The following is a 23,017-nucleotide window of genomic DNA, read 5'->3' as shown; positions in this document are numbered from 1 at the left end:
GGGGCGGGGTCTGCGGGCGCCGGCAGGGCGGGCGGCGGCGGGCGCCACGTCGGCAGCGGGGACGGGCGGAGGAGTAAAGTCTGAGCGGAGCCCGGGCGGGCCGAGGAGCCGTGAGCGCTGTGCGGTGAGTGAGCGAGGGATGAGCGGCCGCTACCCCCCGGCCGTGCCGCCAGCCGGCCAACCCCCGAGCGCCCTCCGTGCCTCGCTGCGGATGAAGGGGAACTTCCAGGGCAGGAAGCGGGAGAGCACCCGGCGCGCCCCGGCGGAGTCGCTGGCGGGAGAGGCGGGTCGGGGATGGGGAGCCGCCGCCACCTGCCCCCGGCGCGGGCACAGCCCCGCCGCCTTTGTGCTTCCTGCCGCGGCTCCGCGGGGCGGGAGGGCTGGGCCGGGCCGGGCGTAGCGGCTCCGCCGCGGCCTTGGCTGCCACGTCAGTGCCGCCGCCCTGCGTCGAGATGCCGGCGGTGCCCGCGCCGGCCCGGCCGGGGTCACGGGCGGGGGTCGCTGCCGGGCCGCCTCCGCAGCCCCGCCGGGCACGCAGGTAGCTGCGGGGCCAGGACGCGGCGCGGACTGCGGGGTTCGGCCGGCCCAGGGTAAGGGGGGCGGCTCCTCGGCTGCGGGACCGAGGGCGGGGGGCTGCTCTGCTCTGCCCTGCCGCTCCGGGCCGGGCGCCCACGGAGGAGCGGTCTCCCCACCTGGGAGGGGGTCAGCGGAGGGAGCCGTGCTCGCCTCGGCTTGGCTCCTGGATGGTCTTGTTCTCCCTCGAGAATTCTTCCAACCCAGTAGAAGCTTTCTTTCGGGTTTTCTTCTTTTTAAACTTTGCAGTGTTCGGATGTTTGCTGTAGTAAGGTGCTCTTTGTTTCATCCATGTCTCTCGAGTCCAGCTTGATGGAGTAGCGTATGAAGAGGTTTTTTGTGAGCTGCTTGGGACTGGCTTAGCTTTTCACCTTCACCTAGCCTAGGCGTTTATTTGGTGTGGCCTGGAGATGAAGGCAAGTTGATTTAGCTGTATGCCTGGTTCTGTTTATTGTATGAACTGCAGAGACAGCCTCTGTGGATGCAATTAAATGCTTCCTTCTGCTCATTGAATTGGGGTGAAAATTGCATTGGGGTGAAAATGAGAACTCTAAATCAGGATGTCCCTCCATAAGGAATGTAAATATCAAGTGCATATAACTTGTTTTAGTGTGTCCACTGTGCTGCTTCAGGCAGAATGCCCCTGAATAATTGGAGGGGTACATACAAGATTGCTTAATTTAATATGTAGGTACTGGTTTGTATGCACAACGGTTTTAAGACTGCTCAGTAAATATTATTCAGTATATCATGTAAATCTTTCTGTTAAACTGTGGTTAAATATTCAGAAAAGTTAGTATTGCCTCCTCAGTGTAGAAATAGACAGTGTTGCAAACTGAAAAGTTTTCCTTGTCCAGCAAGTGACCAGGTCTAAATGTCAGGTAGGAGCCAACAAACAGGTGGTGGATGCTAGGGAAAAGACTATATCTTTTCCCTAGCATCCAGCAGAGGTAGCAAGGAAGTTCAGAAGCTGCTTTACCACTGGCTGTTAGGCACAGTCAGGTTTTGTCTTTGAGGGGCTTCTGGAAAAGGAGATCCAAGACTGATCTGGAGCTCAGGCTTTAGAAAAGTGTTAAAAGAAATGGGGAGGCTCTTCTGAAAACTGAGCTAGGAGGAGGCAGAGGATGACAAAACTGGTAAAATGGAGTTTTCGTGGTCTTTTTGATGCTGTGCTGTGCACCTTACTGGAATTTACCATGTACTTCTTAGGAACCAGTTTTGGAGAACTAGAAAAGGAGAATTCTGGTTCATGCCACCTGTGATTTTCTATCTTGTAAATCATTGCAGCAGAGAAAACACATCAGGTGTTCCACAGAGCCTCTTCTGGACCCTGATCTATATTTTGGTTAACAGTGATGGAGAAATGGTGCATTCTGATATAGTAATGTCCTGGGCAGAGTTGAGGGGTTTTTTTTTCAGGGGATATGATACCTCTCTTTTGCTTTTAATTGTGGTGTGTGTTTGGTTTTTAACACAGATATGTTACATTACCTTCCCAGCTGTGTTCAGTTCCCTGCATCCTGTGAGCCTGTTATGCACATTACTTTCAGCAACTTCTTTTGGAGGAAGTTGTAGCACATCCTGCTGTAGGCTTGGAAGTAAGTTGTGGTTCACACCTAGAAACTTCTGATGAACTTCTTGTGGTCTTTACTTGAAAATGCAGTCTCTTTCATAGCACGCTTGCTTCCAAGCCAGTCTTGCTTTGTATATAAATCTGAATTTTGAAACTTGAGTTTTAAACTGAAGCCTTCTTGAAATACTAGCTGTGCTCTTAGTTTTTACCTACATGCTTTCTACATGCCCAGATTTGTTTTTGTACTTTAGTGCTGCTAGCACTGACTCTTCTTGCAGAAGCTCAGTCAGCTCTCTCCCTTGCAGTAACAGACTGAAACAGACATTTCTGTGTTGGCCGTGCTCTGGGGGTTATGTGTGAGAGAACTAAGAGCACTGAGAACAATTGCCTGTGACTCGTTACAAGTCCTAATCCAGGGAGTAAGGCAGTGAAGCTGATAGTGAGGGGTTGCTTGTGCAGCTGGGAGCAGTACCCTGAAGAGCAGCCATAGGTGGGATTATCTTTTTTGGCTTCATGATTATTTCCTTGTTTAATTTGGAGAGTAGAGACTGTTTCTCTTCCAAAAATTTAATTCTTAAACTATCATACCTAAAAATATATTTTTTCCCTGTATGTGAAATACATCAGGTTCATTCAGAAATCTGCTGCAGCTGCTGAAAGAGGTAAAAGAAGAGCTGTTCATGTGGCAAGGGTTGTTTGTTTTCCATCAGCTCTGCAGCCAGGCTTTCTACCTGCATAGCTGGTAGCCAGAAGGATGATAACTTCTTTTGTGGTGGATGGGTTTGTTTGCAGCTCTGTCAGATGGAAGTTCCAGCACTGGCTGCTGCTGCTGCAGCTGTCTGGAGCAGCATTAAGCTGCCAGCTGAAATTGGCCCCATCCTTGGGCTGTTTCATTGCTACCCACAAATATCTGAGTAGTGGCATTGAAACAAGCCAGTTTTCACTGGCTGCTGCTTGGGCCAGGTTTGCTGTGCTGAGACAGAAGGGCTTTTTGTCTCTAAAGTCAGAAAGACACCAAGAGCATCCTCTGAAACTCAGGAAATCACACACATCCATAATGGTTAGAGCCCACTTCTCAAGGGAAGGCTAAAACTTTACACAAATTACTGTCCAAGAACTGCAGGCTCATTAAGGAGCATTTGTGTCTTAATATGGATTATTGTGCCTCATAGCAATCCTCAGGGCAGCACATGGAGCAAGTAAAATTATCTTCAATGCCCAGGAGGAATTGGTGTCTTGGTGACAAATCTCTAAAAATAGGGCATCTTAAGGCTGTGTCAAGTGTGCTTCTTCCATACTGTGGGGATTTGTATTCCTGATTCCCACTGTACACCCATGGCAGGTATGTGACAGTCACTGGTCCCTAAGAGCTCATTAACGTTCTGCCTTTCTTATAGGTGTCTGCAGAATACTTTAGTGGAAACAACTAGCTAGAAGCCTTCACAAAGGAATATATTTGGTGAGTAAGTTTTATTTCAATCAGTAAGTTTTATTTCAATGTGAATGTACATGTGGCTATGGCGTTACTTCTAGAGCTTCTTGGCACTTTCATCTAAGATCTTAAGCACTGTTAATGTTACAAATAGGTCTTGAATTAAAAACCCTCTTCTAAACAATTTCCTTTTTTTTTTTTTTTTAGCCACAGTGTAAAACATTTAAGCTTTCTATGTATTTCCTATTTCATATTCTGACAATATGGAAGTGTATTTCCTTTCAAATAGTTGAGTGACTTCCATCTTTATTTTTAAATTTTTTTTTGTATGAAAGCTACAATTTATTTTAAGAAAGATGAGAAGTTATCCGATATCTCTTGAATGAATAGAAAATAGACAGCATCTTCATAAGCACACAGGGGAAAAAACCCAGAAGTAGTTTACATTTATCCCTGTTCTAAGATCTGGATTTGCTTCCACTTCTTGACATGCGAAAACACAGATGAAGAAGGGAACTGGAGTGTGATACGATAGATTCCTGCTTCATCAATGTCCCTGTGAATTTTTCTGGGCCTCATAGAGATCCTGCCTGATTCCATGTCATCATTCAATGAACATGTTAAATGAAGCTGGAGGCTTTTCTGCAGTGACACAAGTGAATTTGGCATGACAGGATGAAAATGCAGAAGAAGGATCTCTTTGCTTGCTTTCTTCTTCTCTTTTTCTTTGGCCAGTCTTAGTGTACTTTGAAGAAGATTCTGAAAACTTATGAGAAGAGTTCCAAAGTTCGGGTTTCTGATAAATCTTTGCCTTGTTGCATACGTCTGCAGTGCTGGTAATCATTGTAACTAATGATTCAGCGCATAGTGGGGACTTTGAATCAGCAGCTTCCAAGTTTCCAAAGTTCCTTAACCTGTAGCATGTCTGAATGACTTAACTCTGCACAAAAGCCTTACACTTGCATCTCTAGGTCTCTGCCTTCGGTTTCAGTTGAATCTCTGTTGGATCTCATGAACTTTGCTTTCTCTTCTTCCTGGGGATGTATCTTCAGGGGAACACTTGAACGGGACCCTCCCTTAGGATACACTGCAGTCTGGTGACTGGGGGACTTTGATGCAAAGCAGGCCATAGAAGCCTAGATCTTAATAGACAAAGGAGGCAGTGAGTGCTTTTACCTCCATGGTATTATGTAAAATGTAGTGAGTGGTTTCTGTTTTTCTATCTCCAGTTTTTGTGAAAAGAAAAAAGTTGTGTTTCTGCCCTTTTGCTCTGAAGACTGGATGAAGTAATCTGCCAGGCCTTTGACCTCCAGTCAATAGAAATACTCACCTTAAATCTCTGGAAGGGAGCCATTTAAAACATGCTCCTGTGCATATCCTGTTCACCAGATATGCTGCACCCTGTTTAGTACACAGCGTTTTTGCATCACTTTTCAGAATCTTTCAAGTCTCCTGAGGTATTAAATTGGATATAAGGATGCATAATGCAAACTGTAAAGTAGATATTTGAAAATTTTCTGTAGAAGTCCTCTGTTGGATCTTGGTTTTGATTCTGGGATTCTCTGGAGAGCTTCTACAGAAAAGCAAAAGGATGTGAATTGTGCTTTATGAAATCTTGTGTGCCAAGTTGTGTTTTGGGTCAGGCTCTGAGACTTTCCTGACAGTGGTGTGATTCTGTTTTCACTTGCCCTGATATCACAGAACTGTGAGTAAAACTTAGTACAGGCTGGTTGGGCACATCTCTTGCAGCATCATGGAATCATCAAAGTTGGAAGAGATTTTCAGGATCATCCTGTTCAGCCATGCACCTAGCATCCCTGGAGTGCTTCCAGGCACCTGTAGAACCACCCATCATACAGCAGTAGTCAACTTTCTGCTCTGCAAACCCCTGAAGGCTCTCTTCTGTGTAGAGCAAATTCAGTCCTACTAACAGTGACTTACTTGCCTTGGCTGCTGTTCTCAGTGTGCATAGTTCTGCGTTGATTCTGGGGCCTGATAGCAGCAGGTTGAGAGTGCCTGAAGAAAGACCACTGGGTCTGTCCAGGTGCAAGTGAGTGAAGCATTTCTGTTTAACTTCTAAAGAAAAGCTTGGGATCGTGCTGTTCTCAGTGTGCATAGTTCTGCGTTGATTCTGGGGCCTGATAGCAGCAGGTTGCCAGTGCCTAAAGAAAGACCACTGGAGTCTGTCCAGGTGCAAGCGAGTGAAGCATTTCTGTTTAACTTCTAAAAAAAAGCTTGGGATCAACAGTCATGTGACCTTGAGGTTCTAGGACAGGTAATGGGAAGGAATGCCTAATCTGAACCACTTTTTGTATATAGTGCTGTGATTTTATATGTGCTGCTATTTTTTTTCTACTGTACTTGTAAACTAGACCAGAAACTCTGCTGTGAAATTCCCCTGCCAATACATTGCTTTGCTCATTTAGTTTTGCAGGAACTGAAACTAAATCTGGCAGTCTAAACCAGACTGTGGACAGTTTTGAAAGCATCCCTTACCTGTTTTGTCTGCCAGTTTTACTCTAACTCTTCCTATTGGACAAATCTTATCTTAATTAAATACTGGTATTTTGTCATGTAAAACAGATTGTAAGAGCTTCATCTGGGCTGTATCTGCTGTTACTGTTGCTGTGTTCAGTACATTCTTAATAGCAGAAAATACTAAACCTTGTGTGAAGTCTTGTGATGGCTTCTAGTGTTCTACCTATGTCTGAAACTGGTAACTTACTCTAAACTTTTTGATACCCCTGACAGTTTTCTCTGTCCTCTTAAGATTAAATAACTTTTCTGAATCTCTTATGTGGGATTGTTGACAGAAACAGTTTGGAAGCTCAAACAAGCAATTTTATCTGGTGTTCTTTTAGGAGTTGTGTGCTGTCTAGATACAAATAAATTTATGGAGGTAGTTCTTTATAAAAAATAATTTACCTCTGGCTTTACTCATTTGTCTTGAGTCTGCTTTAAAACTGTTTTGATCACTTTTTCATTCCTTTGTTTGAATTAAGACTTGCTAGGTTCTGACTTTTATTTTACTCTTTTTGGGACTTTCCCTAAGGCAGTGGTTAAACTCCTTTGACATTCCTGGTAATCATCTTCATGACCAAAATGGCCAGACATTAATTAGGAACATAGTTGCTTCATCTTGATACAGATATGTTGATTGAATTATATCAGGCCTGTCAGTTTCTTCTGTCTACCCTTTGTTACAGTGCTTTATGTTATTTCAAGTTGGAAAAAAGCAACAAATCTACATGGACCTTTACATAGTGAGGATGAATATTGTATTTCTTTCAGCTTGCATTAGATGAATGCGAGGGAGTCACGTAGTATCTGAATCAGGTCTTTTCTCAGAACCTGATTGTCCTCAGTTGCTCCCTGTGATTGGTCAAGTTATTTTTTTCTTAATTTTTTTCCTCTTATTTGTGATTAAATAAAATAACAAGGAGTTCTATAATTGATAGTTTTTTAAATTGTCATTTAGTCCTCATGTGTTTTAGTCTTCCATCTTGATGTGTTGTTGCTCTACAACTTCCTCATGAGTGGAAGCAGGTGGGCAGACACTGATCTCTTCCCTCTGGTGACGAGTGACAGGACCCAAGGGAATGGCATAAAGCTGTTTAAAGGAAGTTTAGGGTGGATGTTAGGAAAAGGCTCCCCCAGAGTGTGGTTAGGTACTGGAACAGCTCTCCGGGGAAGAGGTCACAGCACCAGCCTGGCAGAGCTTAAGAAGTGTTTGGACAATGCTCTCAGGTACATGGTGTGATTCTTGAGGCTCTCCTTGCAGGACCAGGAGTTGGACTTCAGTGATCCTTGGGGTTTCCTCTCAGCTTGGGATGTCACATGATCCTTTCCTATTTCTTAGCTGACATGTTTGCATTTCTGTTTTTTTTCGTGGCACTTGTTCAGCATTTCCATCAAACTGGCCATCCTGGTAATAGGTGTTTTTACTTGCTTTCATGTTCAGCTTTTTGTGTTTTCTGAGCCCTGAACTGATACCCTTAGTGCTGATTGGGAGGACTCTTTAATATTCAATTTAGGCTTACTTCTCATCCAAATGTCTATGATTTATGTATGTGGGTGCCAGTTTTTAGTGTGATGTTTTAACTTCATAATAATACTGTGAGGGTTTTAGCTCTTGTTTTCCAGATGAGTCTTCCCACCTGCTTCTGCCTCCACATTCCTTCTTCAGATCCCAGCCACTGCTTTCTCACCCAGAGCATGTACAAAGAGATCTGGGCACGGCAAGAGAAGCATGAATTATTTTTGTAGTGCTTGTTGACTCTTGGAAGAAATTAAATGATTTAAAGACTTGTGCAGAGGGAAGGGGACTAAGAGATCACTGCAGAAAGAGAAGTGTGCTGACTGGTGTAATGCGACTTGTTTTTCCTTTTTCTGACCTTGGTGCTTGCTGAGGAGGGAAAGCAAGATTAGCAGGAGGACTCGGGGGAGGAGGCAGGACTTCATATCAAGGCATGCTTTGGTGGGGGAGGAAAGCAGGAAGGAAACCTGGACTGGTTATTACTTTCTTCCCTTCCAGAGAAAAAAATCTCTAAGCAGAGCTGCTGACTGAGCTTTCTTTTATGCTTCCCTGTCAGGGACTGCTTGTCTGGAACTGCTCTAGGAAACAGCTTATGTAAAGAAATCTTCCATGAAATGTTTCCATTGGAGCGTTTGTATAGAGTTAAAACAGTTTAGATCTGCTCTTATCACCACACCATTTATACAGTTCTGTGTCAAGATAAATAATTTGTTTCTGTTGCTTTTCTTCCATATTGTTTTTGTGGCATTTGGTCAAATTATGCTGCAAGGACTTAGTATTTTTAAACAGCTTTCCAAGCTCTAGCAGATCTCACAGGCATGCTGCTGTTGTTTCTCTAGTGGCCATCACCTCTATGATCACTAGGATTTTTTTTTTTCACTACTTAAACATAAGCTCTTGTATGGCAGCAGCTGTTTTGTTTTCCTACTTGTTGTCTTCCTGATTGCTTTTTGAGATGCACTTGGTGTGGTGTGGCAGCTCTCACCAAGCCTGCTGATGTGGTGGAGAGCTCCTTTTTTAAGTATTGAGTCTGGTTGAAGAATGCAAAAGCACAGTATGATAATAAAAATACCAGCAATTTGACAGGACCTGCTAGCTTGTCTAATAATGAAAAAGAAGTTTTGTTTGTGGAACTTAATCTACTTGAGTTTTGGATTCATGAATTACGTTTATGCTTTGCCAGAAAAGATGAATAGCACATGTGAATTTCTTTTTTTAGGCAATAATGAATCAAACGGACAAAAATCAGCAGGAAGTCCCATCATACGTTCATGATGAACCACCAGAAGGTATGTATTAGTTTTCATGATGGGAAGTAAATGAATCAGTTCTCTCTAAAAATGGATCTGCAAACTGAACACTTCAACTTTCTTTTACATAACAGTAAACAAACCAACCCTGGGATGAGATGGGCCTGGATTATTGTTCACTTCTGCATTATCCTGATTACAAAAAGGCCACTGAATATAACAGAGTAAACAACTGTACCTATAAATTATAGAGAAGATGGGCAGTTACTGAAGGACTTAATTTGCAGATTAGTTTGCAGAGGTATGAATTGATCTAATGGGCATTTATTTCTGCTATTTACTATGTGAGATGTAAAGAGCCTGGCTTCATTTTTGGACGTGTTGCTAGGTTCATAGTGCATGTGACTTTTATGCAAGATGCATTAAAAAATATATAGAACTTCATTACTGCTTCTGGAGACTGTTTTCCATCATACAATTAACAGTGGTTCCAACTGTTCACAATCTCATGGTTTCATAAAATCAAGCACACACTTGACTTCGTTAATGCAGTGACATTGTGGTCTCCTGAACCAACTGAATATTAAATTGATTATTAGATCTGCAGAGGAAATGCAGTTACAAATGAGCAGAGTTTCTTCTAAGCTGTGGACTGGCAGGATTGAGCAGAGTCCTGTTTGCATAATGTGATTGGAAATATACTAGATCAAAAGCCATTCTTGGCATGTAAAAAACCACGTTCTTATGTGTGTTCTGTCTGCTCTCACTTTAAAACCAAATGTGTTGGATGTAGAGGTCGGTGAGTCATGATTCCTTGCAGTTCATTGCTCTCCAGTTTATAATGGCCCTTTAAAGTTCTCTTTGTTGGTCTGGGTTTTTTTTTTACCTCAGCTTTTTTATGTTGTGTAACTGAACAATTTACTTCATTTGAACAACAGGATTATCCACTAACTGTAGCAGAAAGGATTGAAGTAGAGTAGTTCACTCTATTCTTAACAACTATTAGGCAAGAAACACGAGTAGAAGAAGATGAGAGGAAAGGGAAAAATAGGTTTTCATGGCACAGTAATTCTTCAGCTGTTATACTTGTTATAGTAGCATGGTGTGAGGACAAAAAAACCTTGTGCTTTTGATATTAAGATCCCAGAAGCATTTCTGATAGCAAATGCCTGATTGGAAACCACACCTAAATGTTATCTTCAAGTCTGATTTTTAAGACTGGGTTTGCTTGCTTAATTGTTAGGGGCTTATTTGCCTTAGAGGTTTAATTGTGTTTGATACATGTTAAACATCATGTATAGAAAGTGAACAGTAGTCTGAAAAGTAGAACCAATTCTTTATTGAGTAGGGCAGTGAAACAAGTGGGCATTTTTTATCCTCCTAGAATATTCACAAGGTTTTCCAGATTCAGAGCACAACAGCAGAATTTGATCATCACTGGTTATTCCAAAGTTTTATTTAAAATCTGGGAGCAGCTAAAACTTATTTTTTTCTGCACATTATTTTCTTTCAGTATGACAATAACTAGTTTGAATATGAATTCTAAAGAGATGGAGAAAATTGGTGTAGTTAGAGGGAGTAGAATGAAGCACAGCTCATCTTAGCGTAAACTCTGTCCTTGAAGAGGCTTTTCCCTTTTGGTTCTGATTCATGTGTCTCTTCAAGCCTTACAAGTTTAGTTAAAAAATTGGAATACCCTTGGAAAACAACCCCATTTGGAATGGTGTACAAGGCTTTATATGTGATACACTAACACCATCATAGAAAAATAGCCAAATGTGAATGGAAGGATACCAGTTCAATGCTGGCAAAATCATCTCTCTGAACAGGCTGCCAAACACTCCTTAGAGAAAGGTCTCAATTCCAAAACCAATTTGCAATTTTTCCTAAAGACAGAAATAGTTCTGGGTTGTTCAAATCATGCTCAACAAGCTTGGTGCCCAAAGGCTTTAAAGAATGTGTAGAAGAAGCTTTTGTGCTCCTGCTTTTTCTGAGTAGTGCTATTCTAATGCTGTATTTTCTGCCTTGTGAGCTGCGCCAACCTTTGCAACCTACGTTCATTCAAACTCTTGTTCATTCTTGGATTCCTTTCAGTGGGAAGCTGGCTGCAAAGTGGCCTGGTAGAGCCAGCTCCTGATAGGGAACTTGTGTCATTTTCTCAGTGCTCCATAAATCACAGAATATTCTGAGTTGGAAAGCACCCAGAAGGATCATCGAGCCCAACTATTAGTGGAGGGCCCTTGGGGGGTCAGCTCACAGCTTCTGTATTATCAGCACCATGTCTGTGTGACTGAGCCAGTCTCCTTAGATTTAGGCATGATCTGGTAGTCTTTGGAAACACACTTTAGAAAAAAGGATGTGTGTCCTAAAGCAGAAGTCAACTGGGAATTAAACTCTGCAGTGCTGGGTGTTTGCTAGAGCCCATGGACAGTGCAGATAGGATGGAAATGGAATGTGCCAGCCATTACCAGAAGTTACTTACACACACACCATCACTTTCTGTATTTACACCTGTGAAATAGAGTAGATGTCAATGGACTGGCTACCTCTGAAGTAAGGTAAAGATAAATACATAGATATTACATTTGTTTGTTTCTCTTACTATTTTTAATGTTAGTTATGATGGATCATTTCTTGCTTACATCAGTTCTGATGCAGTGAAATCAGCTCTTAAAATTCAGTGGGATGAAATTTATGCCTATTTCACCCTGATGATACTGAACCAGTTAAGTGGAAGTGAAACAGTTTCTGACAAAATTTGTTACAAATTCTATTAGTCTGGTCACAAGAATTCTCTAGTGAATAAACCCTAGGCATTGGATTTTATGGCAGACTCCACATACTTCTTTCTGAGTGTGATGCTTTAAAGACTTCTGTATGTAAATAGAAATTCTGATCTCTGTGTGTTGGTGTTGGCAATGCATTTTTGCTGGAGATGTCCATGTTGAAAGCTGCTGGCCTAGAATTAACCAGCAGGAGTATTACTTGGCTTTAAGTAAAAGGCTGTTGTTTATGTTTTCAGTTTCCATTACCCTTTCTATAATCTATATCAATTTCTTAATTAGGATACTAGTGTGAGCTGGAAGGACTTCCAATATCTTTAACTCCTTTGGGCTTCACTATTCTGTATCCTTGTTTTCCTTTTTTATCAACTTTGTAGAAAATTCTCTTATTTAGGCAGCATCTTTTGCTTGAGTTATTCCAGGCATGCACATTGGAACTCTGACCTTTACAGTTTTTTAATGAATTCTGAGTCCTAGGTCAGTTTTGGCATTATCACAAACGTACTGGCAGTGCATGGAAAGTTGCTCACCCTGGTTTTCATCTTGTAGCAGACAAGTGCTGGGACATGACTCTTGGAATCTGTGCTCTGGATGCAAGCTGTGGGCAGTGAGGGCTCTGTTCTGCTGGTTCTCCTAAGGCGTGTTGCAGTGGAAAGTCAGTGTGTTGGCAGGGCTGGACAGAGGTCTCCCATGCATGCAGAGCTGTTTTTTTTTTCTTTCCTGCTGCCTCCTACAGTAGTTGTCCTCCTCCAAGCATGTTATTTCTGCTCCTGACTCCCTCACCTCTTTATTTCATGTCTGTTTATTCCCTAACTCTGCCCACTGTGGTTCCACTTGCTCTTTTCTTGGTTTCCCTGTTGTTTGTTATTTGGAACTAGGTGTATGAGCATCCAAGAAAAGCAGCCTGCAAGGTAAGTATAGACTGTGTGCAATGGCTGCTAGGCTAGAAAAGGAAATACTTTTGAGTAACACTTTTTTGAAAATGCATAAATGCTGGTGCTGAGATTGATTTGCTTGTTGTTTCTTCTCCTAGGATCACTCAAAGACCACCCGCAGCAGCAGGCTGGCATGCTTTCTCGTGTGACTGGTGGCCTCTTCAGTGTCACAAAGGGAGCTGTTGGTGCCACGATTGGGGGCGTTGCTTGGATCGGAGGGAAGAGCTTGGAAATTACCAAAACAGCAGTCACATCTGTGCCTTCCGTGGGAGTGGGTCTAGTCAAAGGAAGTGTTTCTGCTGTAGCTGGAGGCGTTACAGCTGTAGGATCTGCTGTTGCAAGTAAAGTGCCTTTAACAGGAAAGAAAAAGGACAAGTCTGACTAAAACCAAAACTGAGACATACTGAATTCTCCAGAATATTGCATCAGTGACATTAAAATCTGCTAAGATTGGGACCATGAGAAGCCATGTGTCTTAGACACTTTATCTTCTAACAAGTAACTGTGCAAGTAACTCAATTTCATCTGAAAAGGACAGAAGAAGCTTGGCTAGCACAGCATATGAGGATTTAATAGAGCCTAGATTGAAGCTTTGTATCTGGTGAAATGTTACACTTGATAACTATAGAAGTGAGTGTATCTGAAGGAATAATACATATTTGAATAGTCATTTACTGTACATCTTCTGCAGTTTTGGACTAAAATGTGAATGTAGAAACTCGGTAGTCTCTGTGATGCCATTGATACGAGATGACAATTATTGTTCTCAGTGGTTTCCACACCCTCCTGCTAAGTATCCTTCAGCTGTGTGAAAGCACTGTTGGACGTACCCAGTCTTGGTTATGAACCTGTACTTGCAGGCAGCCTGTAAACTATCCCTGACTGCATTCTGCCAGTGAAGACTGGAGCAAAGAGCCTGGAGCTGTGCAGAAATTGGAAATGAGAATGGGAGATAGAAGTGAAAAAGTTTAACAATGTGGTGGAAAGGATCATAAAGAGTAAAATAACTCCTTACTAGAAGAAAATCTCTCTTTACTAGGTGAAGCTGTGTAAAGAACTGTCCTGTTGTTTCAGTGCAGTTTACAGAATGAGCTTTAGGCTCTTTATAAATCCTGATATCTGAAACTTTCTCAGTTTTTACTGAAAACATGATTGCTTCATCTCAGGTGTATTTAATAAGATGCATCTATCTCCTGCAAGTGAGAACTTGCTTCAAATAAACTTCTTATAGACACTAGAAAAAATGACAGCCTGTGGAAAATGGGCTGATGTTTGTGGTCATCTAGCACAGCTGTCTAAGTTGCTAGGAATTCTTGTGTAGCTGGAAACCACTGAAGAACTAGCAAAGCTGTTCTCTCAACTCCGTGATACACCAGGTTAGCTTTTTGCTCTGTTTAAGCAAATGCAAGGAAATTTTCACTACATTTCTTGTACTTTTCACCTTGATTTTTGAGTGAAATGCAATACTTTTATTTAAAACAAACCAAAAACAGTAGATGAGGCCTTAAAAAAAAAAGAAGGCAACTTGATTCAAGTAATTTGTATACTGACAGATTCCAAATGTTAACACCTCAAATGGGAACACATTTTGCAGCGTGTGAGGCAAAATGCACTTGTAATGACACAGCGTGAGGTTGCCTTAAAATAGAAACTATTTGTGATCCTTTATTTGTGTACTGATTTTGAAAATAAGTAATCTCTTTTGAAGCCCATGGGAGGCATCTGTTCATGGTGTGTATGCAGTATTTTCTAAAAACTTTTGTTTCTATGGAGAACTTGTATGCTTATTTTTTCAGTGGCTGTAGTTGCACTAGGTGGTTATCTGGGGGGGACTTTTTAAAAATGAGAAAAACCCAAAACATATCACTTGTCAAACTTATTCCTCTGTTCATGGTTGTTGAAAGTACATCTTGTCTCAATTATGGTACTGTAGTCATGCAATCTCTCTGAGCCATTGGCACTCTGTGACAATTTTATTTTATATCAGAAATCGTATATGTTGGAAGCATGATACTTGAAAGCATGGAACTTGGGGTGGTGGGGAGAGCAAAAACCCAAAAAAAGACATCTGCTCCTTCGGTTAGATACACAGCTGCTTGGTTCTGATCTGCTGCAAGGGTGTGATGAGGTAAGTTGATGCAACAAATGGAAGACTTTAACCATTTTATAGTCAAAAGCAAGTTGCATAGCATATAGTATTGTTTAGAGGTATCAGTTAGCTCTAGAAATGAGCTAGCCTGGATATCAGAGGCAGTTTTGCTGCAGCATGTAATTTAGTATGGTCTGCTCCCCTGCAATTTCCAGTGTAGCAATATCCCCCAAGTGCTGCCACTGAACTCTTTAGGAGTCACCTGTTTGGAGCACAGGTGACACTCAACCAAACTCTTCCTATTAGTTTTTCTGTAAGTGGGAATGTTGAACTGGTCATACCCATTTTTTATTAATTTTTTTAATTTTAAACTATGAAACTTGCAGCAAAATAAGTGTGGTCTGAGATAAGCAATGTTAGGTATGTAAGGAGTTGCCAACACTCCATTATGTTTTGTTCTTAACATATCCTGTAGCTATTATTTTGAGTCTTGTAAACTGAAACTTTTACATGGCGTATGGATTTAGTTTTCAAAGAGCTTTGTCCTGTATCCTGTGTGTTTTCTATTCACTTATGAAACTTGCTTAATCTTAAAATCTTGTTCCAGTTCTGTCCTGGCACCTGTGAAACATTAAATTGTTGCTGTTTCAGACATTTGAAAGCTTCCTTAGTTTTGTGGCGAAAGGCATACTTAGGTATAAATCTTCCCACAGTACCATGATCCAGAGTGTCTTCTGTTTGTGTCTATACTTAGCACCAACCAGCTCTTAGCAAAAGCTGTAACTTCAGTGTGTAAGCTATGCACAGACACAGCACAAAATCCTTTGCACCAATTTTCTTTCCCCCTGATCAATGATGCTTGGGAATGTCCAGTTTTAAGATCATAGTGAGTTGAATGGAATATGGAACTGACATCTGGGGGAGTGAGGTGGTTCTTTTGTCTTGGGATTGTTTTTGTGGTAGCTTTATTTCACTTTGCTTTTCCCAGTCCCTGTTCCAAAAGGGGAAATGTTTTTGAAGGCAGCCTGTATGCCTGACTGCTCTCTAGGTAGTGAAAGGCATACTCACAGGCTGGTCCACAGTCACTCTGAGTAACAAAGGACGAGGATTTCAGCAATACAGTGTTTTGGTGACTGGGAATTTCCTGAGGTTTTATTTATTGTAAATGAATCCTGTGAAGAATAGAGAAACAGGTCCCAGGACAGAGTTAGGAATGAAGGATTGACTGAATTCTCATCTGGTAGTAGAGAAGAAGAGCATTCCAGCAAATGCTTTTATCTTGAAAGGGGAAAAGAAATTGAAAGATTCAGAATGCAAAATGAGTTTGTGGTAACTCAGGCTGTGACTTCATTAAGGAAATACATCCTTTTCCTGTTCTGTTGCCACAGGAAATAATTTAAGTGATGGGAATAAGTTGTTTCAAGAACTTTGTAAAAACAGGTACCTGTAGAAATGCTAAAACTAAATATTAAGAGAAAACACTGTTGCATGTCTTGGTTTCCATTTCCTCCTAAGTTACCAATCAGGTCTCTGGCTCAGTTACAGGTTGTGTTAGAAGAGCTTTGGAGAGCTGAAATGCCCCTTTGTGTCTGAAGGGAAGGAGGCTTTTAAATTTAGATAAAATTGTGGTCTGCTTAATGGCTGAGCAGAGAAAGACAGTCAGAAAGTGACAAAGGCAAGTTCTGTGAATTTTTAATACAGCTATCTTCCTAGTTTCCTCTTAAAAAACAACGAATTTTGAAAGAGTCAGCATAGACAGAGCCTGGCACCACAGCCTGACTTTCTTCGTGCTGTGATGTGTCCCGTTCTTGAGCCTCTGCGGGAGCGGCATTTCCCCCCAGAAATGCCTGCAGAGAGCTCGGTGTCAGACCTTCAGCTGTTGGCATCTTTGCACTGCTCCTACCAGGTGTTCCCAGCCCCTCCCCAGTGTACAGCAGACAACGTGGCAGACTATAAAAAAGCATCATCTTGCAGCCCACCCTCCAGACCAGTAATTCAATACCAGCTTCCTTCAGCAATTACAAACCGCATTTTAAGAAACGGAGGCCCAGACTTGCTGCCAAAATGTCTGATAAAAATGACCTTGAAGAATGCCTGGAGGGAGGGTGGTGTGTAGCTGGCTGTCAAGAGGGAATGTGTGTGGAATAGCTGCTTAGGAAAGTCTGCGAAACAAAATCACTGATCCTAATCCTATTGAGATGATTGTCAGTGATGCTACTGTTTTATATTATCATTCACAGCCCATAAATGAGAAGAAATCAAATCCCCTGAGAATTAAACGCTGTCTGATAGTTGCTATTTTGAAAGCCAGCACTTGTTACCAATTGTCATATGGTGTTATCTTAGAAGCAGTGTCACCCATATATTTAGAAACTGTTGCAGCTGTTTGCAAATCTGGTAGTCATGTTCAACCACCAGTAGTTTACAGACTAGAGTTTTGTTGCACCTAGTAGAAAAGCATGACTTTTCTCCTACCATCATTTGAGACTTGAGTCTCTCCCTAATCTTTCTTGTTGCTAAACCTTGCTAGAAGAGATTAAGAACTATACAATAGCAATAAATGTATTTCTTCCTCTCACAAACAATTTGAAAAAATAAGTAAATTTTGAAGTCTCGGAAATATAAAGGTTATCGTCTTGTAGTTTCTTTGCATTATGGTTTGTACACAAAGATACTAGGGTTTCAATGAATAAAATAATATTATGTCCAGCCCCTGTTAGGACAGGGCTTTGCTGTCCAAGAAATGGAGTTTGTTGCAGGTCAGGATCCAGGAGCAAGAGCCACTTCAGCAATAAAGAAAAGAACTCCAAGGGTGTTTCCTGAAGACAGCGAACCAGCCGACTGATGAACAGTGCTGGAAAAATAATCCTCCTTTTGTCTTCCTCAGATAAAAACTGTGCTAATCACTACCACAGACTGGACTGTGAGTGGCAGAGCTGAAAATCTAAGGCAGTTAATGCCCTGTCAGGTAAGAAAATGTCACATCTGAGGTACTCTTAGAAAAAGGCAACCTTTATCATAACTGTAACTTCTATGATGATATTTTAAAGTATTACAATACTATGATTGTATAATGAAGTTGTACCTAAGACCCCCCTCCTGAACAAAGTACAGTGTAAGACTACAGTTTTGATTAAGATTGCTTTTGCTCCCTCTCTTCAAAGAATTAATTTCCCTTTTAATTTGCTGTTGCATAACTTGAAGTACAGCGTTCAAATTAATCTTCAATGTGTAGAGGAGCAACAGGATTAAAAATTGGTCTCTCCTTCTTTGATTGTATCTTACCATAAGTGACTTCAAAGTCTTTTTTAGTACCATTCAAACTTTCTAGATTTCCACTCTTTATATCATACCCCAACGCAGAGAGCTTTTTAATTCGGTACTGAACGATTTGTGTTGTCAGTTCCAGCACCATTGGTGTCTCTCTTATCTGTGCTATAGAAATTCCTTCCTTCAGCAGTCCTTCAAGTCTTTCTTCCAAAACTGGAACAGAATAGTAGAGAAGGGCCGGGCATTTCAGCACTAGTTGTTTTAGTTCTTGATCACTGCACTTGAAGATGTTTTTGGAGAAAAGCATACTCTTCTGCATAGTGGTAGAATTAAGTTGAAAAATGAAACCTTTAAGTTTGGACAGCAGCTGTAGAACTTCCTGGTCAGTGAAATCATTCTTTTGGAGAAATTCCAAGTTCTCCTGGATTGCAGTGGAAGTATTTAATAAAATAAATGGATTTTGGCTCAATAGCTTCAGTATCCAGATCTTCATATTTGCTTCAGAACCCCCCAAATTTAAATAATTTCTTTGTAATGTCTCTATCACATTTTTGTTTTTCTCAACAGGACTATAGAAAATATTGGGTGCACTCGTCAAGAACCTGGTGATTATATTATTCTTAAGTCCCAGCTCTTGAAAAAACAGTATGTTTGCCTTCTGGTTCTGCTGATACTCAGTAGTAAAAAAAGACTCTGGAAATTGCTCTATTAATTTAATCAGCTGTTTTTCATTCTGGCACACTAATTGCCATAAAGCTCTTTGAGAATTTATCTCTGCTGGGGTGTGGAGAACTGCCTCGGGGCAGCGTTCTATAATGCTGGCTACAGTGGTCTCATCTGCTCCCATCTCCTGTAAGATACCAGCAATTTCTTTAACATAGGCCACGTCCTGGAGAAGGACCCATTCCTTCAGTCTGCGTATCTTCGTGATGTCAACTGACAAACTGTAGAGATTCTCGAGGGTTTTTTTGTTTTCCCCTCTTGACTTGGTATCAGTTGTGTAACTGGAATGTATCAGGAAGCCTCTGTTTGCTACATCAGGCCACGCTGATGAAAACTTCAGGCCTGGGTTACAGCTCGGCGATCTTGTCAACAGAAGAGTGAATGTGTCTTTTGCACCGTGAGCAACTCCTCTCAGCATCATGGAAGTCAGTCCTGTGGAGACACAACAACTGTAAGAAAACACACTTAGGGAAGGAGTTAATGATCAGAATCACTGATGTTTAGATAGAACTGGTGTAAGAAATTGCTCTCCAGAGTGGTTTTTGCTATTAATGCAAAATCCAACTTTCACATGAAAGCAAGGGAAAGAGGATTTTTGAAAGGTTAACATTGCGATGGATACGTCACTGGAACAGTAACAAGGATGCAACAGACCTGATGTGGGGCAGTGGTCTGCCCATATCAATGTTTGCAGTCATACAAGCTCCAAACTGTCAGCCATTTCTGGCTGCTGACATTGTGACTGCATTACAGATCACTCACACTGCATGAGGAAAATGATTCATGCAATTTCGTTTGACAGCAATCCCACTAAATAGACAAAAATGGCAGCTTAAATCTCTTAGTTCTTATGAATGTATTTGCTTTAACTTCTCAAGCATTATTTGGAGTGTGAGTTGTTCTTTCATGTGTCAGAGACCTACCACGCAGTGCTGCTTCAGCAGAAGTTTGCAGCATAATTTCATTTTGAAATCACTCTTTATATAATTAAGGGAGGAAAAAAAAATCATGAACTTTTATGTAAGTGTTTTTCTCCAGCTGAGTGTGTTAATTGACTTTGAATAAGCACCCTGGTATTTTGGGGGAGGAAGCAAGTACACAGTACCATTTCCAGGCCTTCACCTACCTCTTCCAACACCTACTTTGCTACAGCTGCTGCTTGCACCAATGCCTTATCTCTGCCTTCAGGCCTCTTCTGTAGGCAGAGTCCTTGTGGAATAGGTGTGTGGCTGTGCTGGAGTCCACAGGGCCAGCCCCACACCTCACCTTTGCCCAAACTGGTTGCCCAGTTATCACCAACACCACATGCGCTGTCACCCGCTCTGCAGGGGCAAGGAGCCGCAGCAGTCAAACAAAGAAATCATTCAGTGGATCTTGAACTTCCTGGGGTGTTTTCATAACCATTTGGAAGTACCACTGTGGAAGGGAGAACTGCTGATCTCTGCAATACTCTGGCAAATAGCTGCTGGTAACATGGTTAAAACTGCTCAAACTGAAAATGAGAACATTTGGACAGCTGCTTTCACCTCTTCCTAAGTATAGCATGATTCAAAAAGTACCTGCATGAGCATTGTTAAATTACTTTTGATTGGGCTTCTTCTTTTTTCTCTTTTTTTTTTTTTTTTTTTTGTGGGTTTTTTTTTTTTTGGGGGGGGGAGGGTTTTTTGTTTTGGGTTTTGGGTTTTTTTTGTTTGTTTGTTTGTTTTTCCAGAGAGAAAATACTGTTATGATCATGCAGTCCAATCTCCTACATAACAGACCAACATAACTATTGTACAGCTGTATGAGAGCCCTAGAATCTTCCTTGTAGCCCATTGTTTAAGAAAATATATGGTTTGTTTAGAAAACTTTAGTGGTAGATTCTCTTTCTAGCTGCCAGGTAAGGTTGAATATTTTCCAGAGGTAAATCCTTTGTCTCAAGACAGTGTACCCTTGCTTTTAGATTGTTTTTTTCCTGCTTCTGAGATGGACTATTGTTACATTATTACATCATAAAATAACAGAGTATGATGTAATTTCCTCTATGCACACTTATGTTATTTAACAGAACCTGTTTACTGATAACTTGCTCTTTAGTGTTATTTCACACATCCAAGGCAAAACCAATTGCCTAATGTGCTGCTTGTGTCAGAACCCCAAGGCTGATGATTTTGCCTTCACACACCTTGTGACTTCAGAAATGCTGTCTCAAGCCCCACAACAGAACAAGTGATTTTTCCCAGTAACCCTAAAAGCACTGGAAGTGTAGGTAAGTCACAGATGTTTTGTGTGCCGACCTTTCCATGTCCTGGAAAAGTGACTGCAAACTAAACCTCTGCTCCACAGGAGTGACACAACTGCCTGTGTCTGAGCTCTATGAGTAGTTTCACTGAGTTTAGTGGGTCCAGTCACAATAAGCAAATCTCTGAAGGATCAGGGTTTTCTTCGTTAATGCTTCAGCTTAGCTAGAAGCAGCAAGCAACGTGAAGTGTTGTTACAATTGTTTGGGATGTCAAAGAATATTTCCAAAGTACAAACTGGAAAAATAACCATGACTTACTTTTACTTAAATGTGTAATCCTGCTGTTAAACAAAATTGCCTTGTGAGTAATGCAGTCCCTTAAAATACTGTAATTTATACTACTACAGAACTTTAAAAATATTCTGATAGTAAATTGTGCTCTTCTAAAATCTGGCATAGGAATGGTTGTTACATTCACATAAAAGAAGCTTTACATTTTCTAAAAATGCCTGGGATCATAGTCAGTTCTTCCCTGTTGTTAGTGAGGATCACCAGAAACAGAATATTGTAAAAGAAAGGAAAAGTTTATTTGCCAAAACTCACTTGGCAGGGGTATTTAGAGCCCTTGTAAAAGAGCCCTATGCAAAATAAAACATATGAAATAACATGAATGAATTTGAATGTCACGGTGTTCCGTAGAAAACAAGAAGATCTGAGTTATGACTTGATGGATTTCCAAGTCCATAGAGGACAGTATTTACATTTCAGGTATGTAACTGCTTTCTAGAATTCAGAGTTCTCTCAATGCTCTTGTTGGATCTAGTGCATGTTCTAATGTGCAAGACCCCACTGCAACTTTTCACATAACCAGATTGCTGTGGGGATTGTAAAGCAATTGGGAGATTAAGGAAAAAAAGCCCAGCCAGCTCAGATAAGATGCTTGCTCTCACTGCCAGCAGCAGCCTCTCACCACCAAGTGTTAGAACAGCAATAAGGAAGTGACCTAATGTCAAAGTTACCCGTGATCCTGCTTGCCAGCACCTGCAGACACCTGAATATACAGAGTCAAGGGCTGCTGTAAGTTTCATTATTTAATGAGACTTCTATGCAAATCTTCTATAGGAAATACATACAAGGGTCAACTGCTTGATTTATCCCTCATGTGAATTTCTGAATGTGTGTTTTGAGACTCAAATATCACTTTTTGAGAATTAGCAAACTCAAACTTTTACTCATGCTGGATTGTTCACAAAATCTTTCAGTAAAGAGGGCAACACTATGACTGCTGACCACTACCATCCTCATAACAGGAAATTTAATAGGCTATAAAGAATTATATATACTGAAAATATATATATATATATACTGGATGCTTAGATTGAACTTAGAGTGAACCAAGAAGAGTAGGTATCAGTCTAGAAGAGAGCAGTGTAGACAGGCTTTGAATGGTTTGTGAAGGAATCTGGGGTGGTGACAGGTTGCAGTTTTGTAGATCAATGCACGGTAAATGTTCACACTTATGCACTTACAAACAATGAATCCCTGCTTTGCATTAATGGTAGAAATTAGGTAAATTATTATAAAATACATGCTAGATCAACATAAAGCTTTTTAGAAAAAAAAAAAATATAGAGGATCCTAGAGTAATTCAGGGTTTGAAGGGACCTCAAGAGCTCAAAGCAGAGTCCGGTCTTTAACACCTCCATGGATGGAGCCCGGCGGCCTCTGTGAGTTACCTGCTCCACTGCTCAGCCCCCTCACGGGGACAGAGCTGTTTCTCACATCCAGGAAAGGACGGACATTTGGAAAGTACTCAAGGAGGCGCAGCACTATTTAAACCACTGCTCATTAAGCGCGGGTGCTTTCGGCACAGACAAAACAAGGGTCCCAGCACAGCCCGCTCCGCAGCCCGCCCGCCGGGGCCGTCCCTTTCCCAGGCTCTGGCCCCCGCCGGGGCGGAGAGGCAGGCGGCGGATGTTCTCCTGCCGCCGCCGCGGGGTCCCCGCGCCCGGGGTCCCTCCCCGCCGCGCTTCCCTCGGACCCGCGGCCTCCTCCCCCGGCAGGCCGCCCGCCCCACCCACCCTCAGCGCCGCGCCGAGCGGAACCCCGGCTGCCCCCCCGGGCCCCGCTGC

At 41.7% G+C, this 23,017-nt stretch overlaps 2 protein-coding genes across 4 annotated transcripts in view; one reads left to right on the top strand and one right to left on the bottom strand.

Moving 5' to 3' along the window:
- TMEM263 (transmembrane protein 263) lies at positions 1–15,332 on the top strand. 3 transcript variants are annotated; one of them, XM_039725577.1, is made up of 5 exons: positions 181–590; positions 2,073–2,171; positions 3,544–3,605; positions 8,834–8,903; positions 12,681–15,332. In XM_039725577.1, exons 4-5 carry the CDS (start codon positions 8,840–8,842, stop codon positions 12,965–12,967), a joined length of 351 nt encoding a protein of 116 aa, XP_039581511.1. In that variant the 5' UTR covers positions 181–590; positions 2,073–2,171; positions 3,544–3,605; positions 8,834–8,839; the 3' UTR covers positions 12,968–15,332. The 3 variants fall into 3 exon arrangements, with proteins under 3 accessions (XP_039581509.1, XP_039581511.1, XP_039581510.1); XM_039725575.1 differs by lacking the exons at positions 181–590; positions 2,073–2,171 and adding an exon at positions 1–124; XM_039725576.1 differs by lacking the exon at positions 2,073–2,171.
- Positions 15,333–16,346: 1,014 nt separating this feature from the next.
- MTERF2 (mitochondrial transcription termination factor 2) overlaps positions 16,347–23,017 on the bottom strand; it is a 6,709-nt gene continuing 38 nt past the window's right edge. The window contains exons 2-3 of the mRNA XM_039725574.1: positions 22,606–22,610; positions 16,347–19,097 (exon numbers count right to left, since the gene is read on the bottom strand). Of these exons, the coding sequence (XP_039581508.1) occupies positions 17,889–19,085 (1,197 nt within the window). The 5' untranslated portion in view covers positions 19,086–19,097; positions 22,606–22,610 and the 3' untranslated portion in view covers positions 16,347–17,888. The remainder of the gene's footprint in view (positions 19,098–22,605; positions 22,611–23,017) is intronic.

Source organism: Passer montanus, unplaced genomic scaffold, assembly GCF_014805655.1.
Source record: "Passer montanus isolate IOZ18808 unplaced genomic scaffold, ASM1480565v1 scaffold55, whole genome shotgun sequence".
Taxonomy (NCBI): domain Eukaryota; kingdom Metazoa; phylum Chordata; class Aves; order Passeriformes; family Passeridae; genus Passer; species Passer montanus.
The sequence above is the reverse complement of the archived record's forward strand: the minus strand, read 5'-3'. Positions and strand labels throughout refer to the sequence as shown.